Raw genomic sequence first — 19,990 nt, 5'->3', positions numbered from 1 at the left:
TAGACAGCAAAGATGAAGATGGAACAAAGATGTGTGAGGAAGATATCTTGAGTGGAGGACAGCAAAGGAGGTGTTGTTTAGAACAAAAGGGTATTGAATGAACAGTTTGCCAAGATAATTATGTAGAAAGTGATAAGAACAATCAATGTAGTATACAGCCACAAGACCAAACAAAAGACAACCATTGTGACCAATCAAACAGTCAAATGGAAAGGAGCACTCAGACAGTAAACCAGGAGGCAGAGTCAGGAATCAAACAACAGAAAAATGGAAAGGGGAGATCAAACCCTTAACTCACATCCACATTGAAGGTTAAAGCTGAAGAAGGTTATAAATCTAAGGAAACAGAAGAGTTCACCTTTGAAGTTCATTCACTTAGACATATGTTGGTATCAACTCAGACAGAAATGCTAATAGAAGTAACAACAAACCAGGAAATTCACAAGGAAGATGTCCTTATTGAGCCCATCCCTCTCCCCTCATGTCTACAGATTGGTAGAAGCATACATAAACCGAATCATGGACAGACAGTGATGAGTGTGGTGAATGAGACTCCAAGTCCAATCTCTATTCATTGGAAACAGTTGATGAGACAAGCAGAATTTATTCACAATGTTGAACCAGATATTCAGGTTGCAACATTGAATAAAACTGATGAGAAGCTTAAACTGTAATTGCAAGACAAACTGGTTCACCTTTCTTCAAGTTATGTCAAGAATTCTTCGGAAGCAGCAGATAAACGGCTTATAACCGCTAATAAAGGCAGAAAACCAAGATAATTCAAAGCTGGAGATGCAGTTTGTCTGCATAGTTCCGCAGTAAAGCCTGGAGAATCGAGTAAATTCCATCTCCCTTGGGTGGGACCATTTGAAGTGAGTAAGATGTCCCCAGTGAACTATATGGTGATCTTGCCCAATGGTCGCCAGATCAACGTTCACATGAACCGCTTGAAACCTTGCCTCAAACCCAAGGATGAGGAGAGAATAAGTTCCAGTGACATTGCTGAGGAAGTTATTGATGAAGAAGGAGGAAGACAACCTGGAGCAAGAAGTACCAGAGTCAGAGGAGGATGACCCATCTTATGTGCCCGGGGGTAGGGATCAAACAATCACAAGAACATCGCCATATAATTTGAGATGAAGGAACCAGTATGGCTCTTTTTTAAACGGTGGGTGTGTGTGAAGGGAATCCCCTTCATGGCTTCCATGTCATTAGCATTCGTTGCCTTGGCAACCCTTCAGACTAAAAGTTTGTTATGTTGTTTTACGATTAGTCATTAAATTTCAAGTTTTGTTAAAGTAAAGTTCAATACAACAGTATAATTTTTCATTTTATTTTAAACATTCTTAGTTCTTTACAATATTATGACGAAGGTTTTCACTGAGTTTTTGTTCCATTTCTTAATAGCTTTTTACTGTCAATAAAGTTACTGTGAATATTACAACCAGTGTTCTTACTTTCTACTTTTATCACCCAGCAAATCATGTTTTACCAGAATCAAAAAATTAATATTAATATTTTCAATATTTTTGGAATGACTATCAAGACTAGGACTGTGTCCTGGAAAGAATTATTATCAATCCAAGAATCGAATTCACAAGAATAAAAACTGAGTTTGAATCTGGAACAGCAAAAATTATATTAACATCCCATTTAAATGCAGATGATTTTAAAAATAAGTATTGGAAAAAACTGATTAAAAACCCAAGTATTTGTTTTCAGTAAATTTGGGCCTTAATAATGAATAATAATTCAGGTGAATAATAATTCATGCTGGCTGTTTTCAAATGACTGTTTTTTAAAGAGAACCCACATTCAGGAGACAATCCAGTCATACTGAAAGTGTAATGAAGGTCATTCAAAAGAAGTTTTGTCCACAGGTGTCAATCAAAGAAGGTTTAGTCCTACATTTAAAGCTTTATTATTAAACAAATATTAATATTCTAGGAAAAAATTGTTGATCAATAATGTCTCTGATGCCTGATTAATCATTGAAAAAAATCAATTCTCTACACTGGTTAATATTGTTAGAAAAGTTTTTTGTCATTTGTGAGAAATAAGCTTTTGGTGACAAGATCTTTTTTGAACGCCGCCTCCTCAATTATTTCACCACTGTTGACCTTCAACAACTGAAAAGAAATAAAATCATGCAAGTGGCACTGTGAATAGATCAAGATTTCATTTGCCAAAAGTTGTACCAGAAAAAGAAATGAAACGTGGTGACAGCAAATGGTGGGGCAAAAGTAACAGGAATTACTGCCACCCAATGGATGGACAATAGATGTGTGTACATGCTCTCTAATTTTCACAATCCGGAGAACTCTGTACGATTTCCAGAAGACAACGTAATGGCAATGTGATTTATATATATATATATATATATATATATATATATATATATATATATAGTCATAAAATTGTGTTAATATAGTGCAAACATGAACTGTGTGGATAAGTTTGACCTTTGACTATAGAAAGAATTCTTTCTATAGTCAAAGGTTTGACCAATAGAAAAAAGTCTATGAGATTTTAGTACTGCTGAACTGGCTGATGGGGTGTTATACCGGACCCTTGAGGTTATGCACTAAGCAGGGTCGTAGAGAGTCGTCAGAGCTCGATCTTCATCGGGTGATTCAATCCATGAATCACATACATGGTGGACATTCCTTTCACATGTCTTCAAGTCGAGGCTGGTCTCCATTTTGTCCTTTCCTGGGCAATCCTGCTTTCACAAGTCAACACTTTTTACAAAGTTCAGTAATTTTCTATTTTAATTATAATTTTAATTTGCATTTCTATTTTTGTTACAATTTCACATTCTGATTTGTAGAATTATTTGGTTCATAACCAATTATTCAACACATTTGAATTTCTCTACTATGAAGTCTTACATTTTTGCTTCATTTTCCAATGAATGGCAAGTTTTATTGCATAATTATTCTTTACATAATCTTACTTTTGAAACCGCAGCATTCAGTGAGCTTTACAAACTTTTCAAGTTACCTTTTTTGTTTTCAAGCATTTCAAATATTGCTGAAATAATTTTGGCATAGGCCATTTAATATTAGTTTTGTCATTACGCCACTTTCTGGCACAGATTTCATTTTACATAATTGTTATGCAACATTTATATGATATCTTACTTGTAACAAATCATTTTGCATCAAAGTATGAATGTATTTCTATTTAGTTCAAGTCAACACAAGTGATATCTGTTCACTACTACTATTATTACTGTTATCAAGTCACACATATTTCGAACCAGTGTTCCAATTTCCTGCTTAGTTAAAGTATTTTCGATTAGGTTTCTGCCGCATCACAAGCATCCAAATAGCTTGTTCCATTTCATGACTATCTATTCTGAATGTATTTGAATAGTGCAAAGCTACAAAGCTAGATAGCACTATAAATATTTTTCATTCACCAAGCATATTTATATGAACATTTTATTCTTAATTTTTTGCTCCATACCTTGAGCCATATTCTTTACAGTATTTACTGAAATATTCTTATAATCAATTCAGATGAGCTTTAGCGCCGTTGCACACACTAAGTTTGATACATCACCTAATTCTTTGTATTACTTTTTGTGTTGTAAGTCAGATACTTATTTTACTAATTGACCTCTAGTATTTGCAGCTGTCATTCTATTGAGGTTTTATTTTGAGTATTGAATAGTCACTTGTTTTATTATTGTAAACAATTAAGTCAAGTATCTCGTCAGTATTTTTATCTACAATATTTTCTCTACATTATTCAAGTTGATTTTTTTTTTACATTATTCAGGTTGAATATTTATACTTTACATTATTCAATTTTTCTAAATTATTCAAGTTGAAGTTTTGTGCATTGAGCATAGAGGAATATCAAGAAGGCTGTGGCTAGCATCAGTTCATTTGAATTTTAGCTCAATCAAGTTTTAGGCATTTCAATATTAAAATTACAATACTTCTAGTAAAATTCATGTTATTTTGTGTCAAAAAATGCTAAAACTTATAATAAATACAACATCTATGAGGAAAATCTAATTATTGACAGATTCAAGTCGAAAAACTAGAGGTTGGAAAGATAACCTAAAAACGACAAGATTACTGGTGAGATCTTTTCATGCTTTCTCTAATTTAAAGTATTTTCCAACTATTTAATATTTTCAAAATTGAAGTTTTACAGTGACAAATATCTTTTTAAATTGCACAAATTAATATATTTTATTTTGAATCTTTGAGCTAAAGAACTTAGTGACGTAGTAGTGCAAACAGTAACGAAATTGTCGATGATAAAACTTGGAACTGTTTGTTCGTGAAATTATTGGAGCTGTGTATTTGCTGAAGATCAATTCAAAATAAGTCAGTAATAGTGAATGAACTGCCAACTTTTAAAGACTTTTAATTCAAAATAGACTTTTATATCTTCACTTCATTTCCTCATCCATTTCAGGAGCCTCCTTCAATCCGCCTTGATAGCTCTCTTGGCAAATAATCTTATGATATCCCTCACATTCTTCCTAGTTCTCTTTACTCCATATCCTTCCCCCTAAAGAAATGAATAATAAGCCGCTGACAACACGCCGTAGGCGCGAGAATTTGATTAGAGAGGTCCAATCTGACTTGAAAAATTTGAACCTGAATGGGGATTTATTGAATGAAACTGTTATAGATTTAGCAGTAAACATTAAAGGTACCCTCTCAATTTTAGCGCAGAAATATTCTAGTGAAGCTATAACTGACTTGATTCCGGACTTAGTTGGAGTTCTTAGTAAATTAGACAACTCTTTATCTGTAAACAATGAATTAAGTAGTAATATAGCGGATCTTTTGGATGAAAATAAGCAGTTGGCTAAGCTATTAGAAGCTGAAAAAAATAGGAGGAAGGAATGTTTTGAGAACTCTCTTTGTAATGAGGAGAGGGCTGATGAGGAAATTATAATTTTGAAGTCGCGTATTGAATGTCTTGAGGCTTCCAATTCAGATTTGATAGATGAGTTGAAGAGTAAGAATGCCATAATTGATCTGATTCAAACTGATAAAAATTGTTCCTCCGATAGAGATTTTATCAATTGCCCAAAAACTCATACTGATGCTGATGATTTCGTTACTCCTAGAAACACATTTAAGCCTGGAAATATGATGCAAATGGACACAGATGCAATTGAGATCGAGAACAGATTCTCGATTCTATCTTCGCGTGATTCATCTCCTTTGATGCCTCGTAGAATGCAGGTTGAGGCTCAGGTTCATCATCCCCTGCCATCTCAAATTTCAAACAACAGTAAGAGTAATTCTCGAACCACTATACCCATGCGTGATAAGAGTGCTAAGCCGACAAAAAATAAGAAACCTAAGGTAGTGATATTATCTGCTAGTCAGGGAAGAGACTTTTCCAAATATATTCAAGAACAAAATGATAATTTTGACTGCTTTGTTTTCACACAATCTAGTGCAAAGCTGAAACAGGTTGTTGAGGGAGGTAAGTGTTTTTTAAAGGGTATGACTGAGAAAGACTATGTGGTTGTTTTGGCGGGAAGCAACGACATGCATTTACACGAGCCCAGTCAGCTGACTTTACAGCAAGGTCTCGAGGTATTGTTTTCTCTACCTAATCGGACGAATGTGATTTTACACTCGATTCCTTACCGATATGACAACCCTGACCTCAATAACGACATATATTTTGCCAATCTGCAAATAAAAAATATTTTGGGGAAATATAATGGAAACCTCAACATCACTTTCAAAGAAACGAGTCAATACTTGTACCGGAGATGCTTTACAAAACATGGACTTCACTACAGCAGAATTGGAAAACGTATCATCTGTGAGGAGATATTCAGGACTATTGAAGAGTCGACGAAGGTAGCTGTAGCTGCTGAAAAAAACAGTTCTGACTTCATAGAAACGGTATCTCTGTACGACACTCCTGCCGTTCATTCAGGGGCAACCATCAAGGACGACTCCATCACAGAGTTTCGGGGCTTCTCACCCTGTCGCCGTGGGTTACAAGGATCATCGGTTGTTCGAGAAGGATCTGCTTGTGACAACGGTGAACAATCTTTTGTGGTAGTTGGTGCAGCCGATAATGTAAGTGTCTCTTCAGCTATGAACTTAACTTCTGCTAAATCTGATTATGATTGTAATTTTTTAGACATCTCTTTTCCCCTCATGAGCAAAACAATTTAAATCTCAATATGTGTTCTCAGTCTAATGAGTGTTCTGGTTTCAGAGTTGGTTTTTTGAATATACAGGGTATTAACAGTAAAAATGTAATATTGAATGAGTTTGGCAATGAAAATAAGTTTCATGCTCTATGCCTTAGTGAGCATTGGTGTGTCAAAGAGGATATTTCCTTCCATAAATTGGATGATTATGTACTTGTTGATAGCTTCTGTAGAGAACAGTATAAGCATGGAGGAGTATCAATTTTTGTTAGGCAAGAGCTGCTACCAGATTGTGATATGATTGACCTTAGTGATTTCAACTGTGAGAAGCATTTTGAGGTAGTTGGAATATCTTTGAATAACCTCAAGTTGGTTCTAGTTTCAATGTATAGATCTCCTCTAGGATGTCCTAATCTTTTTCTAAAAGGACTTGAAAATGTACTTTTAATAGACTTTTTATACTTTTTTAATAGACCTAGGTGGAGAAATTATAACTTTGTATTTGGAGGAGACCTCAACTCTGACTTTGATGTGGTACAGGATAAAGCAACAGTACACGAATTTAAAAATCTGTTAAGCAATTTAATTTTGTATGCCATAATACAAAGGCTACTAGAGGGCTTGCTTGTTTAGACAACATTTTCACTAATATTGCAACAGATAGAGTAAAATGTGAGATTTCAGCATTCCCCTTTTCAGATCATGACTGTGTCTGGGCTGATTTAGACATATATTGTTGTGCTCACAGCAAGGTCAGTTTAAAGAAAATTATAGTATCTAGACCAATTACTAATGAGAGAATTGTGTTATTCAAGAATTCACTTTCTAATGTAGACTGGAATAAGTTCATCCATGATACTCACTCATTGAACACAGAACAACTTTTTCAAGCTTTTTTCAATATTATACTTCATTATTTCAATACTTTCATTCCTGAGAGAAAAATAGTACTAAACAATTTCAATGCAAATAAATCCAATAAAACAAAATCAAATAGCTGGTACACGCCTCAACTGTTGCAATTGAAAAATACTGTACAACTTTATTCAGAAATTTCTAGGAGGAATGGCACTGAGGAGTCCAGGAGGGCATATTTGGATATTAGAAGAACCTACAAGCAGGTGGTTAATGAGGCCAGAAAGGCTTACAATATTCATAAAATTGAGTCTAATGGTAATAAATGTAAAGCTGCTTGGAAAATAATAAAATCTGTTCAAGAACATGTTAAAAAAGATCCCATACCACTCTCACCTGATGAGTTGAATAAATATTTCTTAGACTCTGTTTCTGATTTACAGGATAATATTACTCAATCAAATGTAACAGCTCAGAACTTGTTGGAGCTGAATACTGTTTTCTCCTCTGTTCAGGATAAGCCTATTTTCAACTTTCATGAGGTCTCTCCTACTGAAATTCTCAATGTGGTTCGCAGCCTTAAATCTTTGGCAAGTGTTGACATTTATGGTTTCTCAAGTAATGTCTTAAAGAAAATTATTGAGCACATCTTGAGCCCTTTGACTTATTGCATAAATAGATGTCTTAGAGATGGTGTTTTTCCAGAAGCTCTTAAAGTCTCTAGAGTTGTACCTGTATATAAAAAGGGGTCAAAAGTTGATCCAGGTAGCTATCGTCCCATCTCTTTAGTACCTTGTTTTTCCAAAGTCATTGAGACCATAATACATAGGCAACTATATAGATACCTAATAAGACACAATATTATAAGTAATGTTCAGTACGGTTTTGTTAAAGGTAGGTCTACTACAGGAGCAATGGATGCCCTTATCAAGGGTATTCTAAAATCATTTGAAAATAAAGAATTTGCTCAAGCAACCTTCTGTGACCTGAGCCGAGCGTTCGATACTGTGAACCATTCTCTACTGCTTAATAAATTGAGTTTCTATGGAGTATGTGGAGTAGATCTCAGTCTATTTGAAGCCTATCTTGTAGGACGTAAGCAAGTTGTATGTGTGGGTAATAGAAGATCAAAATTGGCCCTGTTAAAATTTGGAGTTCCACAGGGCTCGATTCTGGGACCATTGTTGTTTTTGCTAATGATTAATGATCTACCTTCTGGTTTGAAAGGTCATTCTATCCTATATGCTGACGACACAACCTTTTTTAATAATTGTTCCAGCTTACATGATCTTAAAACTTCAACTGATAATACTCTGAAATATGCAGCAGAGTGGTTCGAAGCCAATGGTTTCACACTAAATAAAAGCAAAACTCAATCCATGCTTTTCACTCTCAGAGATGGTTGTGATAAGAATGATCAGGACACGAAAAATATAAAATTTCTAGGTATATTTATTGACAGAAACCTGACTTGGGAGGCTCATATAAACTATGTGTGTACCAAGCTATCTAGAGTAATTTATTTAATCAAACAACTTAAAGCACATGTTCCAGATAATTACCTTAGGTCAGCATACTTTGCTTTCTTCCAGAGCATTGCTACCTATGGCATACTCTTATGGGGTAACAGTAGTCATATTGAAAAAATCTTGGTATTACAAAAAAGGGTGGTTAGAGAATTAACAAGTTCCGATAGATTAGCTCATGCCAAACCCCTTTTTATTGAGCTCAACATAATGACAATAGTGAATTTTTACATATACATAGTTTTATTACACATTAAAAAGAACATTTCTAACTTAAATCTGAGACTCGATACTCATTCTTATAATACACGAAACTGTGACAGAATTGATGTGCCATACCACCGACTTTCTAAGACAGCCAACAGCTATGATACAATTGGGATAAAATTATTTAATAAACTTCCTACAGATCTCATATCAGAGTCAGATAAAAGATTCAAGAGTAGATTATGCAAATGGCTTCTGTTAAATCCTTTCTATTGTATCAATGAATTCCTTGAAAATGTAATTTCTCTATAGTTACCAGATGTATATTTACACTTGTGCTAGTGAATGTCTTTATATCTTAATAGTACTGTATTGTGACCTGTATTTCAATTTCACCAATTTAAAGCTTTAACGATTGATTATTGACACACATTATTACCTAAAGACTGTTATGTGACATTGTTTTTTCATTATTATTGTATTGTACCTGATATTTGACGTTGTCTGTGTTCCATGAATTTGATGGCAATAAAATTTTATTTATTTATAATTTATTTAATATCTATTCAGCGCCTCATTGCATTTACTACAATTTTATTGAATTCAAACTTGTATGTTGATATACAAATTTTAAGATTCTGTACTTATCCTGCGATTGCACATATGTGCCTCTCTTGTATTCATCATCACAGCAACAGCTGGTTTTGTATTTAAAATATTTTGCATTATTTTTTCTGATATTTATTTTTATACTGTTAACTGATCTTTTCATTTGGTGTCTTACCTTTTTACTTAGCTACTATCAGAGTTACCATTATGCCTCCAAGCTGCAATCAGTTTTGCAAGCACAGTTACTCATCTCGGGTATGTGGAATTTTGTCCAAGCAAGTAATAAGACTTGTTTATTTTGTTCACCAATTTTATTCTCTTGGCTCATTGCCACACAATATAAAGATACAGTTCACTAATTTTACCAGGACAACTGACTGATGAGGGGTTATAACAGACCCTTGAGGTTATGAACTAAGCAGGGATCGCATTGTGGTATATCATAATTAATAACTAGCCAGACATATGGGAAATTCATCAAAGAGGGCAGAAAGAGATAGGTTGAAGCCCCGATTCACACAGTGTTTGAAATTTACATCTAAAGTGGGTTGCAGCAGCTATGGACCCATGGCAAAATATGGAGGATACTCTGTTCCTCAGCAAGCTGGATGAACACAAACTAGACTCTTCAAAAGGCAATAAAAGAAATTTAACACAATACAAGAGATGAGAGTTGATTCTAATTACTTAATTCAACCACATATCGAGATGAAAAAAGTAAGAACTGAAAAAACAAGTCATTCTGATTTCAATTCAATTGAAGATTCTCTCGATAATTATGATGAAAATGATCATTGTTTCTTTGTAAATTCAATAGCCTACATTCACTACAAATAATTATATTTTGCCTATTTCAATCTCAGAGCAAATTTGTGTTTTCTCCATTCAATGTCAAAGTAACAGTCAAGAATTGTTTGAAGAGAGAAGAATCCAAGTCATGGCATCCAACCTTGGGCTGTTTGAAACAACCCGAAGCCAGACTCCAACTATGCTCCAGAAAGGTTGCTTGAAACAGGTAGAGCACATCTGCATGGATGAGATGATGGTCCCTTTCAGTGGCCATACAAGTTTGAAGCAATATTTTCCTAATAAACCCAATCCTGTATGAATGAAAGCATTTTTGCTTGCCAATCCAGAAGGTGTAGTTTGAAAGTTTTCAAGGTTCAAAGTCTTCTCTTGAAGAAAAAAATCCGAATTTAATAGTTTGGAGGCTGTAATTCTATGTCTGACACGTTCACTAGTGCCTGGGCACACAATGTATTATGACAGACTTTTTAGTACTGTTAAACTGGCTGATGAGGGGTTATACCGGACCCTTGAGGTTATGAACTAAGCAGGGTTATAAACCCAAACCTGTAGGATTGAAAGCATTTGTGCTTGCCAACCCAAAAGGTGAGGTTTGAAAATTAATCTATTTATTCAATGATAACTGTAGTGTTTCATTTATCTGCTTTTGTTATCATTGCTTTTCCATTAATCAGTTCATTTGAAATTGAATTAATAATTTTCATATCTTCTTTCGATTTTTACAAATTTCCTTTTTCTTTGGATTGTTATCTTTATCAAGTTCTTGCACAAAATTGTTACTCAAAGCACCTTGGATTTCTCTCTTGAAACTAATTGGGGTTTCAATATCAAAAAGTTGTTCCTCAATTTCTTTTGTTTTATGATCCAAATTGATGCTATATTTTAAGGCCTTTGAAAGTATTCTATTCTCTTTCTCATCCAACTCAATATTTGTTAAATTCTTCACTTTTTCATATGATTCACATTCATTAATTTTATAATACTGATTAGAGTTATTATTTTTTTTCTGTTTAAAGGTTAGCATTTCCATTTTTTCAAAAGTGTGGATTTCTTCCTTTCAATGAATGGTGTAATCCAAGATATAATTTGTAATTCAAATTCTTCACTTGATTTATTGTGGATAAGTTCTTTTATATTATTTTTGTTAATTTTAATAAAGTGATACAGATTCTTGTAAATGTAGATTAAAATCTGTACTATATATCTTTCAATCTTGTATTCCATTTTATTTAATTTCCTCATAATAAAATAATATGACTCATTTAACTCATAATATAAACGAAGTTGGATAATATTAAGGGTGGTCTCCCACCAGGGATGCACAACCGCGACGAGTTGTACTAGTTAACCTGCAATAGTGAATTCAAAGTTTCATGTTACATCGAAACTTGTAAATTGTGACTTTTTGTGAAACAGGTCCCAGCAGAGTATTTATAACTTTCAATTGACCAGTACACAGTACAGGCAATGTCTTGTCGTGTTTGTGTGTCAGTGGTGGGAGACCAGCACAAGGCCTATATTATAGGATAAGTCCGGGATAGATGGACCACCACTATAATTTGTCCTTCTTCCACCACAGCGCTAGTGTCGATGTATGGAGTCGTTGCTCTAGAGGAGATAAGCCTTTCACATCGTTTGATCCATTATTTTTACTTATATTTTGAGAGAAAAAGACGCTCATTCTATTTGGTAAGTTGAAGAATTTTTTAGCCTTGACTTTTTTTTTGCAGTGTCTAGTTGGTTATCATTATTTCAACATAATTTGAATGCTGTAGCTCAAGGGTACATGTGAGCATGTTCCTAACCTAAAAATGGCGGAATTGAATCATGCTTTGTCTAAATGGGAAGCTGGTCCATCTATCCCTCACTTAGATAGATGGACCAGTGACATTTGGGATAGTTGGACCACTTGAAAAGCCTGGGATAGTTGGACCATGTATTGTATTAAACTTTTATTTTCTATATCAATTGCTTAATTTGTTTTAACTGGTAAAATAGAATTATATTTAATGCAAAAATTTTATTTTTAGGTTTTAACAGCCCTATTATTGCTCATAAAACAATAATACACAATGAAAAAATATTACTACTTAGCCTATATTGAATGTTAAGAAATATTACAAATGTTATGAAAGCCGCAATGAATGTTGCTGAAATTATCATTATTAACAATAAATTCTAATAAGTTTTCTTTTTTTCGATTTTTTATAGGAATGCCTACTTTCTACAAGAGGAAAGGAACTTCTGGGCGAGGAGAATGGACCGAAGATGGTTTGAAGAATGCTGTGAAAGCTGTCGAAGAGAAGAAGATGGGAGTGAATGCAGCAGCTACAGCTTTTGGAGTTCCAAAGACTACTTTAAAACGGCGCCTCAAATCCCAGAATTTCGATAAGGGCTCCATGGGGAAAAGTTCTTTGTTGGGAATTGAAAATGAGAAAAAAATTGTTGGACACATTAAAAAACTCCAATCGCGAGGGTTCACTCCAACAAGGGACTCTGTACACTCCATGGCTTACTATCTTGCTGAGAACCTGAAATTGAAGCACAATTTCAGTCACGAGAAGAAGCAGGCAGGCTATGACTGGTTGTCTTCTTTTCTTGCTCGTAACTCTGAACTTTCCATCAGACAATCCGAAGGAGTCTCAATAGCAAGAGTAAAGGGCTTAAATAAAATAGTTGTAAAAGAATATTTTGAGCTCTTGAAAAATGTTATTGAATCAAACGGTCTCATTGACAAACCAGGAAATATTTTTAATATGGACGAAACGGGTTTACAACTCAACAACAAACCGGGGAAAGTTGTTGCCTTGAAAGGTTCGAAAAATGTGACATCTGTCACATCTGGAGAGAAAGGAGAGACTATTTCTTTATTAGCGTGTGTTAATGGAGAAGGCACATTCTTGCCACCTTTTTGTATAATGAAAGGGAAAAATTTGAAGCAGGAGTTTTGTGATGGTTTGCCACCTGGTGCAGAAGTGAAGATGTCTCCCAAGTCTGGCTATGTGAATAGTGAGATTTTTTTTGATTGGCTGAAGAATCATTTTACGCCTAGGAAACCAGCAGGAAAAGTTCTTCTGCTATTGGACGGCCACACGTCGCACATGAGTTGCATTGAAATGCTGGAGTTTGCGGAAGAAAATAATATACTTCTGATGAGCATTCCACCTCATACTAGCCACTGGCTTCAGCCGTTGGACCGCGCATTTTTCAAGTCGCTGAAAATGAACTTTCATGCTGCATGTTCAAATTTCATAGTCAACAATCCTTCACGGAAAATCACGCGACTGCAGTTTGGAACTCTTCTAAATATAGCTTGGGGGAAGTCTGCTAATGTGGATAATGGGGTCAGTGGTTTCAGAACATGTGGGATAATCCCTTTGGAAGCGGAACGCATACCGTACCAGACTATGCTTTTTTATCTGAATCCACAGACTCCAGGCCTCCAGAGGCAACTGTTGACCCATTAGACATATCAGAAGGTGTGGATGAGCCAGGTAGTCTGGATTCAAATGAAGCATTTGAAAAAAACAAGGATAGGCCTTCTCTTGAAATTGACACCCCGTCAAAAATATTGGATAAGATACATCCTGTCCCTAGTATTAGTGGACTCCAGCCTTTGAAAAAAAAGAAAATTCAATTCTCGTCTACAGTGCTGAGCTCTCCAGAGAATATTTCTGCGTTGAAAAAGAAAAAAGGTGAGAAAGAGTTGGAGTTGAAAATGAAAGAGGAGAGGAAGAAAGTTAGAGAAGAAAAGAAAAAAGAGAAGGAGGTGAAGAATAAATTTAGGAAAGAGAAGAAGAAAACCCAACAGGCCATGAGAAATGTAAGGGAGGGAGAGTTGGAAAGAGAAAGTGCTGAAAAGCAAGTGAGAGAGAAGAGAGTTCGAAAGAAGAAAGACCTCACATCATCCTCAGAATCTGAGGATTTTGATAGTGACATTTGTGACAACGATGATAGTGACTGGGATGAAAGCCAGTGTGTATGGTGCAAAGAGGATTACAACGAAGGTAAAGAAGGTGAAGACTGGATAAAGTGTGTGACATGCTCTCTATGGACTCATGAAACGTGCTCTCGATTTGAGAACAAATGTGAATATTGTGGAAAGAAAGAAAGCAAGAATAACCAATAAATCTTCAGATGCTAAAGTGATATAAACTCCTTACGCACTCTTCTCTTTTACTCTCATCCAGAGTCTATGATGCTTGAATGTAAACTTTCAAATATAATTATAATACACTATGTTTTTTTTTATTTTTTTATTCTATTTTATAATCTTAAACGTAAATAAAAGTGTCTGTGCATTTCAGAAATGTTACTTCTATGCATATCTCCATGATTTTGTAATTTATACGAGAAGTCCATCAATCCCTAAGTGGTGGTCCATCTATCCCAAGAGATATTGGGATAGATGGACCACTCATTAAAATGTAAAAAAATCACAACTTCAATTGAGATCAATTTAAGAGCTGGAGAGATACATTTATCTATTGTGGTACTCTAATACAATATTGTCAAATTTTTATTAATTCAAAAATATATAAAATTAAGGAAAAAAACATTTTTGAAAAAGTGGTCCATCTATCCCGGACTTACCCTACTGTAAAACATTTGACCAACTTTTATCAAGATTTGATGTGTTATTCTTTGATAAACCATTTTGGACTGATATTACACTGTCAGAAGGGGTATATTATCTGCGCCCAAAGAGAAAGAAATTGGTGGAGCCAAGTAGCGCCATAAACTATCAAAATAAGAAAGAATGATTAATCCCTAGTGTTTACCAGAATAGGTTACTCTATGGTGCAAATAATTTCCAACAAATTTTGTTTTCTCTTTGCATGCAGACAATACCTAGCAATTGTAGCTTGAGTGGAGTTCACATTTACACATGCATGTAATGCTTGTGAAAGTACAGGTAGCACTTTCATGATAACATACAAATTACAGAACAACTTACAAATGTAAACATAAACAAGTACGAAAGTTGTCCACTTTGCCAGTAAAACTTTCGTGAATGTTAGCATTACTTTCTTTCACAAGTGCTAGATGCATGTGTAAACTGTAAATATTATGTTTTTACTAATTAAGTTGATGATTCTAGCTCTCCAATGCCTATTATATTTAATAGAAGATCATTGATCAAAGAAATAATATTTATAAAACATAACCTGCTATTTATAAATATGATATATTTGATAATGATAAATTATAATCTAATAAAAGCCTAACATAAACAATAGTAAAGTTGAATACAAGGTTAAAGTAAAACCTAATCTGATGAGCCATCTTTTTCTGTTTGAGAGATCTCTATAGTAGCTCTTTTAATAGCTCACAAGAGCTACTTTTGAGAACCGGCTCATTTTGGTGAGCGAGCGATCTTGATCTGATCACAAGAATGAGCTACTTTGCCCATCCCTAGGCATTAGGGAATAGGCATTTCAGATGAAGTATGTAGTTTTGTGTCAAGGATAGTGTATAGCTTTGTAACTATATACTATTCTTGGTTTTGTGTAACTTTGTTCTTTGTGTCTTGGAATAGAGAGAGTAGTCCATTCCAAAGAACTACGAAGATTAATGGATACATTTTTAAAGTTCATATACCATACACATAATGTGTGATTTGCCATTTTACTGAGAGTTTTCAACAATAGTTAAGGAAAAGAGAGATTTCCTGTGACCTGAAAGCATGAAGACCATAGATAACCTTGACTGAAGACCCAAGAACCACAATTTTAGAAAAATGGATGATGATGATAGAAGAATAATAAATACTATGAACTGTACTTGAATACTATGAAATTTTTGTAAGATATTATTTATTGTATTTTCAGGGACTTTAACCCTCCACACCGGAAAATTCAATTACCTCAAGGAGGAGTCAGAGGAAATGAAGCATATGCTTTTATCTGTAAAAACTTCTGCTAGGACAATGATGACCCACTTTCCGTGTGATGAAGCTACAAATGTGGAGAAAATGTTGGAGTTTTTTCCATTTCCAGTCAACTCTATGGAAAACATCAAAGAACTTGATTTAAAATTGCAGACAAAGAATTTTTCGCCATACTGCACAGAAAGCAGCTGTTTTCCAGTCCCTACGTAGATCTGAAAGACATTGTTTGCAGATGACTCTCGTCTGACGTCAGAACAGGTTTCTTTTCCGGCCTATGCCGGAAAGAGTACCCTTTCCAGCCGCTAACATGGAACTAAGAAAGGTGATCAAAAAACAGCTGATCAAAAAACTTTTCATTATTCAATAATTAAAACATTTATAATAATATCATCTTATTTTCATTTGAAAGAATAAAAAAGTATAAACTCAACCTCCCACATAATTGAACATCATCTTTTAGGTTATTTAGACAAATCAGTATAAAAAATAAAAATACTTGGACTCAGATTTGCTAGAGCTATCACCATCCACTTCTGCTTTCGGAAGTGCTTAGTAGACAACTATTCTCATATATATATATCGCTACTCTAATTAGCAAACCTCGTAACTCCACTTTTTCATGAAAATTAATTCTTGTTACCAACCTACAAAAGAAATCATTCTCTACATTCCTAGCTTACCTCTGAACTCCAATAAAAATCCGTTTTCGTGCTTTTATGGATTTAGCAAACCTCGTAACTCCAGTCTTTTATTTACAAGTTGGCAGAACTTGTAACTCCATCTACTGCAATGTTATTGCAACTGTATCAGTCTGAATCTCTCTGGTACTCTTTGTGTTATAAAAAATTACTTGCATTCTCGACTTTGGACCTTATAAAATGGAAAAAGAGTAAGTACTAATCATACTCTTTTACTAATAATCTTATATTTATTACTTAATTCTTTTTAATAATGGTTTGATGAAAGAATGGAGATACAAGGTTTTCTAAATGTTTGAAGGTTATGTTAGCAAACCATGTGACTGGAGTTACGAGTTTTTCAGTAGAGTATTGTTGTTTTTTTTTAATTATATTCCAAATTCCACAGCATTTCAATCGTATTTCAAGCTTACATGAATATAAATAATACTATTATTTTCTACTAAAAAGTAGGTATCTACTGAATAAAGAAGGGCCTACCAGATTATGGTATTAGTTGCGTTGTAGCTGTCCCAAAGACTAGGCTATGTTGGAGATACGTACAGATGAGATTTTTAAATCTTCCTGTACTAAATAGAGGTTGTATCTTTTCAGAGAATCGAGAGGTGCTAGGATGGTGAACATGGTATTAAAAGGATCAAGTAATAGGGAATATAATAGGATATCAAAGGCTACAAAGATATTCGATGCTCCAGTTGTTATTAGTTTTCCTGACTGTTCCAATCATGATTTTGAAAATTCCACCAATCATGAGGTTTCAAGTATTAACACAGAAAACCATGTTCAAAGTATTGTTTGTGTTGAAAGCTGCTTAAATAATTATGCTGACAATGACCGGACTGGACCTGTAGAAATTAATGAAATTGAGAGAATGGAAGAACAAGTTGTTGAAGTACATTTGGAAAATTTTAATCTATCTGACCTGATTGGAGGAATTCAATGTGGTGTTTACAATATTATGGAAGATAAAATTGTTGAAAACCAATTGGACATTCTGATGCAATCTGATTCAAATAATGATGCTGTGCAGTTGAACACCTTCAACTGACCAGACTCAAATGATGCAGTGCAGTTTAACATCATTGAACAACCAGAATCAAATGATGCAGTGCAGTTTAACATTATTGAACAACCAGAATTAAATGATGCAGTGCAGTTTAACATCATTGAACAACCAGAATCAAATGATGCAGTGCAGTTTAACATCCAACCAGAATTAAATGATGCAGTGCAGTTTAACATCATTGAACAACCAGAATCAAATGATGCAGTGCAGTTTAACATCATTGAACAACCAGAATCAAATGATGCAGTGCAGTTGAACATCACTGACCAACTTGACTCAAATAATGACATTCAACGTCAACATGGCAATACAGAAGAAAACATTGTGAACAAGCCAAAACGCAAAAAACGGCATCAGGTGACTCCAGATTTGTGGGAAATAAGAAGGAATAGGGCTTCCAGGACTTCAGGTAAGGAGTATCATGGGAAAAGAAAAACTGAGGATGGGAAGTACATCTATAATATAAGGAAGGAGGCTAGAAAAATAAAAGAGAGGTGTAATTGCACAAGGAAAGATAAAAGTCTATTACAATGTGCCAAATTCACTGAGAATGATAGGAAACTAAATTTTGATCAGTTCTGGAAGATGGACTGGCCAGAGAAAAAACTATTTGTAAAGTTCTTAACCCAAAGAAATAATCCTGTCAGAGCCCGAGACCGAGTATCTGAGTCAGAGAGTAGGAGAAAAAAATCTTGTAAATATTTTCTTAAACTCAAAGGTGATAAAACAGCTCGTGTTTGTAAGAAAATGTTTCTCAACACCCTTGCAATTGGAGAATGGACCGCCCTTAATTGGCAAAAAGAGAATGAACAAACAGATAACAGTGACAATGAAACAGATGATGAGCAGCATAACATTGAAATTGAGGAACAAGCAAGCGCACCCTCTAAAAAATTAAGGAAGTCAATAGAAGTTGAATGTCTAACTGAATTTTCAGAAACTTGAACAAAGTTGAATCCCATTATTGTCGGAAACGAACAAGTAAAATCTATCTGGATCCAATTTGGAAATCAAAAAAGGAGCTGTACCGGTTTTATAAGAATGAGTGGTGCTGCGAGAAAAACATTGAAGCCTTGTCAGAATGCAAATTTTCAAATATTATCAATGACCAAAATCTGTCATTGTATCAGCCTAAAAAAGATGCTTGTGATTTGTGTGAATCGTACAAAATGGGTAATTTGAATAAAGAAAAATATGAGGCTCATTGTCAAAGAAGAGAAAAGGCCAGAGCAGAGAAAGATATTGATAAGGCTGACGAGACCTCTATTACATTCACCATGGATTTACAATCCCTGCTTCAATCCCCAAGATCTAATGTTTCAGCATTATATTACAAGATGAAACTTTCAATTCATAATTTTACTGTTTTTAATTTGAACACAAAAGAGGGTTATTGCTATTTATGGAATGAGACTGAGGGTGGATTAACATCAAATGAATTTGCTACAATTATATCACATTTTATTTTGGAACAATTGCCGTTGCCTGCTAGCAAAAATAAAATCATAATTTACAGTGATGGATGTGGTTACCAGAATCGCAGTAGCCACATTGCTAATGCTTTACTTCACATATCATCTACTACAAATGTGATTATTGAACAAAAATATTTGGAAGTGGGGCACACCCAGATGGAGGCAGATTCAATGCACTCTTGCATTGAAAAGAATTTGAAAAACACAAAAATAAGAGTCCCTGCAGATTACATTAAAGTATGCGAAGAAGCCAGGAAGTCGCCACCAACATACAAGGTTCAGTACCTTGATCACAGTTTTTTCAAGAAATTTGACAGCTATCTATTCTTCAAAAGTATCAGGCCAGGCTCATCAGTTGGCTCAGCACAGGTAGTTGATCTTCGGGCTCTGCAATATCGACCTGATGCGACAATCTGGTACAAAATTGTTTTCGCACATGATTGGTTAGAGCTTCCCCAGCGAAAGATGAAGAAAACATCACCAACGAATCTGGATGCATTTCCAAATTTATACAATGAAAGATTGAAAATCAAGAGAAGGAAGTATGATGATCTTCAAAGTCTGAAAAGAATCATAGAACCAGACTATCATGCATTCTATGATAACATTCCATTCAATTAATAATTTTATATTATCTCAATTTTTTATATTTTGTGAAATTATTATTTTTTATTTTCTGCTTATCAATAAAAATATCATTTTC

The 19,990-nt window shown here is 34.5% G+C and overlaps 3 protein-coding genes across 3 annotated transcripts in view; 2 read left to right on the top strand and 1 right to left on the bottom strand.

Moving 5' to 3' along the window:
- LOC120350882 (protein ANTAGONIST OF LIKE HETEROCHROMATIN PROTEIN 1-like) overlaps positions 1-19,990 on the bottom strand; it is a 121,774-nt gene that overhangs the window by 38,236 nt on the left and 63,548 nt on the right. The gene's annotated exons all lie outside the window — the stretch shown is intronic.
- On the top strand, positions 12,372-13,625 carry LOC111055033. Its single transcript, XM_022342180.2, has one exon. The coding sequence runs from the start codon at positions 12,372-12,374 to the stop codon at positions 13,623-13,625; it is 1,254 nt and encodes a 417-aa protein (XP_022197872.2).
- Positions 13,973-14,287, top strand: LOC111055034 (PHD finger protein ALFIN-LIKE 4-like). The gene has a single exon (XM_022342181.2). The coding sequence runs from the start codon at positions 13,973-13,975 to the stop codon at positions 14,285-14,287; it is 315 nt and encodes a 104-aa protein (XP_022197873.2).

The sequence above is a fragment of the Nilaparvata lugens genome, chromosome 1 (genome assembly GCF_014356525.2).
Source record: "Nilaparvata lugens isolate BPH chromosome 1, ASM1435652v1, whole genome shotgun sequence".
NCBI classification, from domain to species: domain Eukaryota; kingdom Metazoa; phylum Arthropoda; class Insecta; order Hemiptera; family Delphacidae; genus Nilaparvata; species Nilaparvata lugens.
The sequence above is the reverse complement of the archived record's forward strand: the minus strand, read 5'-3'. Positions and strand labels throughout refer to the sequence as shown.

Excerpts from the sequence above, each read along its gene's own strand:
- LOC111055033 (XM_022342180.2), top strand. The coding sequence starts at position 12,372 with ATGCCTACTTTCTACAAGAGGAAAGGAACTTCTGGGCGAGGAGAATGG.
- LOC111055034 (XM_022342181.2), top strand. The coding sequence starts at position 13,973 with ATGAGAAATGTAAGGGAGGGAGAGTTGGAAAGAGAAAGTGCTGAAAAG.